The sequence below is a fragment of the Esox lucius genome, chromosome 2, assembly GCF_011004845.1.
Source record: "Esox lucius isolate fEsoLuc1 chromosome 2, fEsoLuc1.pri, whole genome shotgun sequence".
Classification (NCBI taxonomy): Eukaryota; Metazoa; Chordata; class Actinopteri; order Esociformes; family Esocidae; genus Esox; species Esox lucius.
Genome location: NC_047570.1, coordinates 25,268,926 through 25,277,865, shown reverse-complemented (window position 1 = coordinate 25,277,865; position 8,940 = coordinate 25,268,926). Strand labels below are relative to the sequence as shown.

General features: G+C 47.3%; 1 protein-coding gene across 1 annotated transcript in view; it reads right to left on the bottom strand.

The window, feature by feature from the left end:
* Positions 1 to 1,422: 1,422 nt before the first annotated feature.
* Positions 1,423 to 8,940, bottom strand: part of fto (FTO alpha-ketoglutarate dependent dioxygenase) — a 128,016-nt gene continuing 120,498 nt past the window's right edge. The window contains exons 10-11 of the mRNA XM_010892664.5: positions 4,023 to 4,163; positions 1,423 to 3,435 (exon numbers count right to left, since the gene is read on the bottom strand). Of these exons, the coding sequence (XP_010890966.4) occupies positions 3,429 to 3,435; positions 4,023 to 4,163 (148 nt within the window). The 3' untranslated portion in view covers positions 1,423 to 3,428. The remainder of the gene's footprint in view (positions 3,436 to 4,022; positions 4,164 to 8,940) is intronic.

The window sequence follows — 8,940 nt, the reverse complement described above, 5'->3', positions numbered from 1 at the left end:
ATCAACTGGTCTCAAACTTTTCTGAAATCTGCAGTTTTAGAATATTGTTATGTGTCATTGATTCCCAGCCAAATGTTGAGGTTGAGCAATTTTGACAAAAACAAATAGATATACTTTAGGTTCCTCTAATAATTGGTAAAATATAATTGTTTAAAATATAATGATTCACAGCTGTAATGGCTATAAAAGGTGTTGCCAAGTAATAACTCTTGGGTGTGAAGACAAAATCAATACATCCTCCTTTTTTAATTTGCAGACATTTGGAAAATATTCTATAATAAACGTATAGTAGGTTGTGTAGATGTGTAGGAAAACATGACGTGATAATGACCACAACGCAGGTGTCTGGGACAAAAAAAGCACAGAGAGCAGAGGGTTTAAACACTCTGGTTTTATTAGTGCCATCGCTATTGCTTCAGAGCTGAGCTGTGGAATAGGGAGCACATAGTTGTGCAATTCAACAATACTGTACTGCAAGTAAACTGCAAGTCTACAATCTGAATCTCACATACAAAAAGATGAAGCAAAAAATAAGCAGGACAACAACATTTTGGCAACCATTAACATTTGAAATACGAAAATCGTTCAGAAGAAAAAAACTAGAATCTGAGTTTTTTGTTAGATTTTCAACATCATACATTACTTTTACTTCATTGTGGACATCGACATACTGTAGATAAAAACATTGGTAACACAATTTTTCCTATCGACCATGACCTCTAGCACAACCCTCCAAAACAATGTTGTAACCATGTTTTAAAGCTTTATAGCATTTGAAAATGACTCATACTATGAAGTATAATTACATGTTTACAACATCGTTATAAAGGCCTTATGGTGGCTGGATCGAATAAAGTGATCAAAAAATAAAAAAGGGCTTTTGTGCTTGGCTTCGACTACTGCCAACCATTCCATTTCCACACTTAGCTTCTCATTCCCGTCTGGTTTTGTCAGAGCGGTGGATCTGAGTCTCTGGCCTGCAGCGTTACAGGGAAAGTGGTGTTGCACACAATTTGAGACTAATTAAAAGCCATTGAACAGCTGTAATTACGAAGAGAGAGTGACAGTTGGGATGGGGATCCTTCCATCAGCCCTACAGTACAGTAGATGGCTGCCTTACTGCCTCACCTTTCTTTCATCAGTACAGAGGCCTTCAGACAGAGACCTTCAGACAGAGGCCTTCAGACAAAGACCTTCAGACAAAGACCTTCAGACAGAGGCCTTCAGACAGAGGCCTTCAGACAGAGGCCTTCAGACAGAGGGCTTCCGACAGAGGCCTTCAGACAGAGGCCTTCAGACAGAGGGCTTCCGACAGAGGGCGTCAGACAGAGACCTTCAGACAGAGACCTTCAGACAGAGACCTTCAGACAGAGACCTTCAGACAGAGGCCTTCAGACAGAGGCCTTCAGACAGAGGCCTTCAGACAGAGGCCTTCAGACAGAGGCCTTCAGACAGAGGTCTTCAGACAGAGGCCTTCAGATAGAGGCCTTCAGACAGAGGGCTTCCGATAGAGGGCTTCAGACAGAGACCTTCAGACAGAGACCTTCAGACAGAGGGGTTTACGACAGAGGGCTTCTGACAGAGGGCTTCCGACAGAGGGCTTCAGACAGAGGGCTTCAGACAGAGGGCTTCAGACAGAGTCTTTCCGTTAGAGGCCTTCAGACAGAGACCTTCAGACAGAGGGCTTTAGACAGAGACCTTCAGACAGAGACCTTCAGACAGAGGGCTTCCGACAGAGACCTTCAGACAGAGGGCTTCAGACAGAGTCTTTCCGTTAGAGGCCTTCAGACAGAGGCCTTCCGTTAGAGGCCTTCAGACAGAGACCATCACACAGAGGCCTACCAGATATTCTCCATTTCACTTAAATGTAGCACAACCATCTTCTAGTCATGGGTAAAGACAGGCCCTCTCTTTTATACTGCTACACACATACGGTGGATCATACCTGTAAAGTACATTATCACACAGTGTCTACAGTCTGTACTGACACCCATTCAACCACACACCAACACTGTACATATACTGACACGCAATGAAGTGCACACACACACACACACACACGGGCGCACACAGACACACACACACACACACACACGGGCGCACACAGACACACACACACAAATACAGGTAACCAAAACCAAATAAACACATAAGTTCACTAGGTTTACAATGTCTATTGAAAGCAGGTCTAGAATTAACATCCCATCATGCTCAGGGTCATGTATAAAAGGTTGGGCAGGCCAAGGAGCCTATTTTTTTAGATACATGGCGTGAAGAGATCTCAGTGACTTTGAAAGAGAGGTGGTTTGTTAGGGCATGTTTGGCAGGAGTTTCAGTGAGGAAAATTGCTCAACTAGCTGATGTTTCACAATATGCCATGGTTATCTCAGTCACCAGATCTCATCCCAGATAAACACTTTGGGAAAATTCTGGAGTAACACCTAAGTTATTTTATGTGGAAAAATTTAATCACAACCCTCCAAGAGTTCCAGACACATCTAGAATCCATCCCAAGGAGCATTAAAGCTACCTCTGGTGTCTGGTTTTTACCCACTGTAAATGTTGATATTTCCTTTGTTTTGGCAAAATATTATTCAGAGAAACACTTTCTATCATATCATGGTGACATAATCTATCTTTGGTATTACAATCCATACTTTGTGAGATTAAGAACTGGAAAATTACGAAATAGTTAAATGAAGTGCAGTTAGTAAATGGACATTAGAACAGAATAACACAATATCGTTACGCCATTAGAACAGCATGAATTAGAAACAGAAAGTATACATGTACTATGACTATTAGTCATATACTGTATATACACAAAGCTGGTTAAATATTAAAAAAACATACAATTCATTGCAATAAGAAATACCTACACATTCAGTGCTAATTCTGCAGGTTATGCTGACTGTTTGGCCATAGTGAGACTAGTTCCTATGCCAGCTATAGCATGTTAGCAAAGCACTATTCAGGGATGTATCTCTATGTTGAGGCCATGTTGGGTCCATCCAGGCAAAGCCAGTTGGGACAGCTGGAGAGGGAATACTGGGTATGGGACAGGGTGTGCTGGGGGACAGGGCTGAGTAAGGGGCATGGTGGAGGGGGCCAAGGTGGGGTGGAGACAGAGTCGTGAACTGGGTTGAGTGACGGACAGGGTTCGGGGGCAGGGTAAGGTGAAGGACATGGTTTTGGTTGGCTGGGGTAGGGCCGGGTGGGTTGGAGGAGAGGGTTTGGGTGGTAGGCAGGGTTTGTGTTGACTGGGATAGGATGGAGAAGCCCCCATTGAAGCATCTTGACAGAGGGTGGAACTGGAAGGCCTTTATAGTCTTCAACACGGCTGGGGGGTTCAGGGGTGGGGGGGGGGGGACTCTCTTTTCTCTTTTTCTGTCTCCTTCTCTCTCCTTCTTTACTTGGTTCCCCATTCTTCACATCCTGACAGGAGGAAAGAAAAGACAGACACAGTCATCCCTCTCTCCCTTCATTCACAGGCCATCCACAGCCACTCCGTCCATATGACAACAAGTCATTGAGATGTCAGAGTGCAGACAGGGCCAGGCTGGGACCGGGACACACACTGCAATTAACATACAGACTGACGGAGCCAAGGCCTGCCTCCCCAACACCACCCCGCTCACTTTCTACGGCACTATGTTTGACCAGGGCCCATACAGTAGGTGTCTAGTTGAAATCACATGGGGAACAGGAATAGGGAGCTATTCTGGACCGACATAATGTGCCAATCAAAGGGCATTGTAGGCCATAGTGGCTCTGACAGTGCCAGCCTGCTGCTGAGTAATGGCTGCTGGGTTTGAATGCCAACAGGATGGATCATCAACATGTATTTATGACTAAGGGAGAGAACAGAGGCCAAAGAGACAGCTGATCTGTGTTGGAGGCGACACAAGTGGTAGTCCTCCCGAGTCGTAGGACAATGAAGGAGCCCTGTGCACGTCTGTCAGTAATTACAGCAAAGCTGTTTTCTGTTATCTACTGTGACTCTAGGTTTGTCTGTCACCGACCTCCAGAGGAGTGACTCCACCCGGTTGATGATGTCAGCTAGGTCAAAGGGCAGCGGCATGCTGGGGTCGTCGGCTGCCCAGAACGGTCGGTCCACGGGGGCTTCCTCTGGGGGGAGAGTCTGGGCAAGGCTGGAGTGACACCTTCACGAACATACAGGAACAGGAAACGACAGACACAGATGCCAGCGTCATTACACATTGTTCCACAGAAGTATGCAAATCAAGGCTGGTGGTGGACTGTATGACAACCAGATGAGATCTCTATCGGACTAAGATCCCACAATAACTGGGAGCTAATTGTTGGGTGAGTCTTATGGCGGAGTGTGTGTTTGTGTGCTGTAAACACACAGATAGGGAAGGCAGAGGGTGTTCACCACGAAAGAAGGCTTGTGAGTTTCTTTGGCTGTTCTTCTTTTTATGACAAATTAGACTGGTATTAGACTGCAGGGGTAATCATGTGTATGTGTATGTATGGGTGTGTGTGTGTGTTTGTGTGTGTGAGATCAGTTTCAGAGGTGATAAGTCAGGAATGTCCTAGTGTGATGTGTGTGTGTGTGTGTGTGTGTGTGTATGTTGTAGTGTAAAGCATAAACATGATGACAAAGCAACAGTATCATCCCAGTCCAGTGATTAATTCTCCATTCATTTACACACGCTCTATTACACAGAGCCAGATGGTCTCAGTGGAAAAACCTCTCCTTTCTTCAAGTCAGAACAAGAGACAGACAGAAAAACAGCCCTTTTGATGTTATCCCATTATGTTCCTACAGCCCTCTCCAGTAATATGATGAATGGGTTATGACTAGGAGTTATGCTGTTTCCACCACCTAGTCTATTGGATTAAAATGGATCCCCAAACATCCCAATATGACTCGAGTCTTAGTAGGAATCACTGCTGTATTCACGGAGGGGACCATGACATGAATCCGTTGTCTGTTGGGATAGACCAGGCTGACTCCTTAACTGGATGTGAAGGAGTGGATGTGTGTGCACGTGTGAGTTGTGATGTGGCCACAGTTACTTCTTATTCAACAATCCCTTCCCCTTCCCCTCTCAGGCATTAAGAAAAATAACCTAGCCACCCCCAGCCCCTCCCCCAAACCCAGCCCCCCGCCCCCTCCAGTCGGTCTGTGTGGTCCCTAACAGGGAGGAGGGTGTTATGGATGTGACGGGGGGGGGGGGGGTCGTTAATGTGGCCAAGGGACAAGCGGTCCGGGCCGTCCCCGCCACAATTTGCGGTTCTATATTTCAACCAAGGCCACTTAATGCTGGAGTAGCTCTTCAGCTAAGTGGTACCACTCCAGCCGTGGTCTAAACCTCTGATAGGTAGGTAGTGGATCACACCAAGAGGACGGATTAACATATACCAGTCACATATATCTTCCACGCCTCAGATCAGGGGCCTGATAATAGCATCTGTTAACATGCACTAAGTACCATTATGTAGCACATCACTTCATAAATAATATGATTAGTCGACCTTGGGGCCGTGCGACGAGCCATGTGTTTAAATGTTCTCATTATTTATTTAGGGCTGGAATTAAAGGAAGCGCCACTTCAGAGAGAGAGAAAGACGGACGCGCCTGGCATAAATATCTAGCTGGATGAAAAGAGAAACACACACAACAGAGACACACACACACACAGACACACACACACACACTCACACCCTCTGCTTACATCTGAACGTGGACAGCACAGGCCATGGGAACAAAGTGATGTTTGATTCTAGAGTGAATTAACTATTCATGTTAGACTGGTAGAAAAGAAAACACCGGCCTTTTTCATGCTGTCCTGAACAAGGATATGAGGATACCCAGTGTCAATATGCGGCCCATTTTGTTTTAACAATGCACTTATCTGACACAGTCTCTCACCGTATTCAACTGGATGCAAAGATCTTGTTCAACCGGAGATGAATCCAACCGTGTTAGAGGAGAGATCTTGTTCAACCGGAGATGTGAGGATGAGAGCTGTCACCATTTAGCAGCTCATACCACACCTTCATCAAACCGCTCAAATGTAATGAGTAAATATCTAGTCCAGTGCCTTAAGCTCTCTTGGGCTCCCATATAAATTGCCCACAAATGCAAACACTTTCTTCGGGTAAAACAGCACCTTAAAGGTAAGGTCAAAGACAATGAGGTGAGGGGCATAGGAAACGGGGGTTGGGGAGGGTGGGGGGGGGGGGGGGCGACATGGGAGAGAAATAGGGGGAGAGAGTGAGAGATGTTGGAGACTGTTTGTGAGTCGCCAGTGTTCCAATGGATTAACCCTAGACAGATAGGGAATAACTATCCCATCTGGCTCTCCCTCGCCCCGCTCGCTCAGGAGAGATTGGCAATACAATCACTCATTTCAATTTGCCCTGAAACCCTATAGCCCGGCAGGACTGCTCAAATAGTATGCTAATGTGAAAGGTATCTGAGCTTCAATCGCCTCCTATTCCACAGAGGCCAACCGTAGTGCAGCAGCACACTGCACTTGAACTGCTCTGTCTGCGCGCGTGCCCAATGGCGCCCCATTCCCTACAGAGGGCACTACCGCCCACCCGGGTCAAACAGGGGGCCTGGTTAAAAGTAGTGCGCTACGTAGGGGAAAGGCGCACAGAGATCCTCACCATAGGCCGACGGTCCCGCACTGCACTGCTCAAACTAACCACTTTAGCTAAAGTGAGTGTTAATTATGGACAGGCAAAGCAGTCAATAAAAGGTTAATGTAAAAGTCAAAGGATAAATTCCTTTAAGCATTGCATCATTCGACCATCTCCACGACCAACACGGTGCTTGCAGGTCTCTCCTAATCAATACGTTTTACTGTAATGCGCTCGCCATTGATTTCTCCCCAGCCCGGCCCTCCCTCGCCGGCCCACTCACTGCCCTGCTACAGAAAGGAAAGAGAGTGGGCCGCAATGAGGTGGGGGAGAAGAAAACTGAAATCCGTTGCTGCAAGTAAATCAAATGATTAACCTCTGCTTCACTTTGTTGTTCCTCTCTCTCTTTCTCTCTCTCTCTCTCTCTTTATTCGCTGGGAGTGCATGGTCAGACCAGAGATCATTGCCACATCACTCGATCTCTCCAGGAGGCATGTAATTGTTCTCAGTCCTACTCATGCAGGCCGGGCCATACATTAAAAGCCCCTCTGCTCTTAACAGGATGGAGATCCGCCTAATAGACAACATCAGTGCTTCCGACTCATGCAATTACACTGATAAATGCCACGATTGTGTCGGGCAAAGTGAAAAAAGAGCCAGCTAACACAGATAGCAGACAATACTTATTGCATTATTGCTACAGGAGGTAGTTTGTAACCACACATGGGAGTAAGTGGAGGCTGTTTGATTAGGACATTATGCATGGGGATGGTTGCTATCTAATAGAGAGGACTTTTAAGGCAATGGATTATGTTATCAGTGTGCGTGTGTGTGTGTGTCTATGTGTGTGTGTGTGTGAGACAGACAGACAGAGACGGCTTTAGTAAGCTTCCTCATTCTGGTCACTCCACCCACACTTTGCTCAGCTAGAACTCTGCAGGTGTGATGTTTTACGGTCTTGGCAGCGAAACCCCAAACCAGAGAATGCAATCAAACGAGTCATGCAAAAACATGTGTCTCATAAATCAGAGCAGCCACTGAAGGTGATGCACGCAATCCCCCCGATGACGTGTCTCACCTGTACCTGAGCACATCTCCGCCGGGAGCAAACCCACGCCACGGTTCAAGCAAGGTGCCACGCCGGGCTCTTTGGGTCGTGAACGGTGACGGGGGGTCGTCGCAGGCTGCCCCTCATTGCTACCTGCGAGAACGGGAGCGTGGACAGACCCCAGCCGGGCAGGCCCACAACGACAGACACAGGGGGTGTAGGCAGGCCAGCGTCCCAACAGCCTCCTCAGGATCAATCTACTGACGACTATTGTCTGCAGACAAACTCTGCTGACAGTGCATTTTGTGAGTGTGTGAGGTGGGCGATGGTGGTGCAGAAAAGGGGTTGGGGAGGGGGGGGGGGCATCAAATGCGTGACATATGTTCCTTTCATTTAGAAATTCTCTTAAAGGGCGCCTGCTAATAAAACTAACAACTGATCCACTCTTTCCCCTAATTAATGGCTATGGAAAAAAACAAAGGCATTTCAGTAAGGAGCAAGAGAAGGGGCTGGTTTCTTCCCACGTGCTGCCATGCAGAGCTAGAACACACACAGGATGATGCCCCTCCAAACAATGACCAAGCTACCTTTGGATGGGGCTCCCTGCCACCCTCAGAGGCTGTGAGGTCCCCTTCCAACCAGCTGTTGTCTGAACCGGGGCTGCTCATTAAACCACATGAAACAAATGGGAACCTATTATCCAACTTTATTAGAGCCTACAGGGCTCCTGCGTTACAGCAGTGGGAACACGCAAGACTCCGGGTCTGGGCTTTGGCACCATGTGCACGGCTGGTCTCCGCGAAAGCTCCTGGGCCGCAGCGCTCAGTTGACTAGGTGACTGGAGCAGAGGCTGGCTCATCAGAGCAGAGCTCGCCAATCCTCGCCGGCGGGGTGTTTGATGTGGGCTGGACGGGGGAGTTCTCCAGTGTCTGGAGTCTCCACCAACCAGATGCCATGCAAAACACACAAGCAGCAAGGTAGCCACTAAAGAGACTTCATAATTGGGCCCATAAAACACAATTGCAGTCTGGACGTGCAGAAGGACGAGGCAGGCCAACTGCTGCCACTCTCAAACCAGGTGGACGTCCATTAAGCGTTTAACAGCGTAACAAATTAGCCAACACCCCGGCCGTACTCTGCCGTGTCCATGCTACCTCCCCCCCAGGCTAAACAACGGAATGTGGCCTAATGTCAACACAGTGGGAAGATGGACGAGCAGAACATTTGAGTTTGAATGCGATCAGGTTCTAATAAAACGGTAAGGATAAACAAATAGG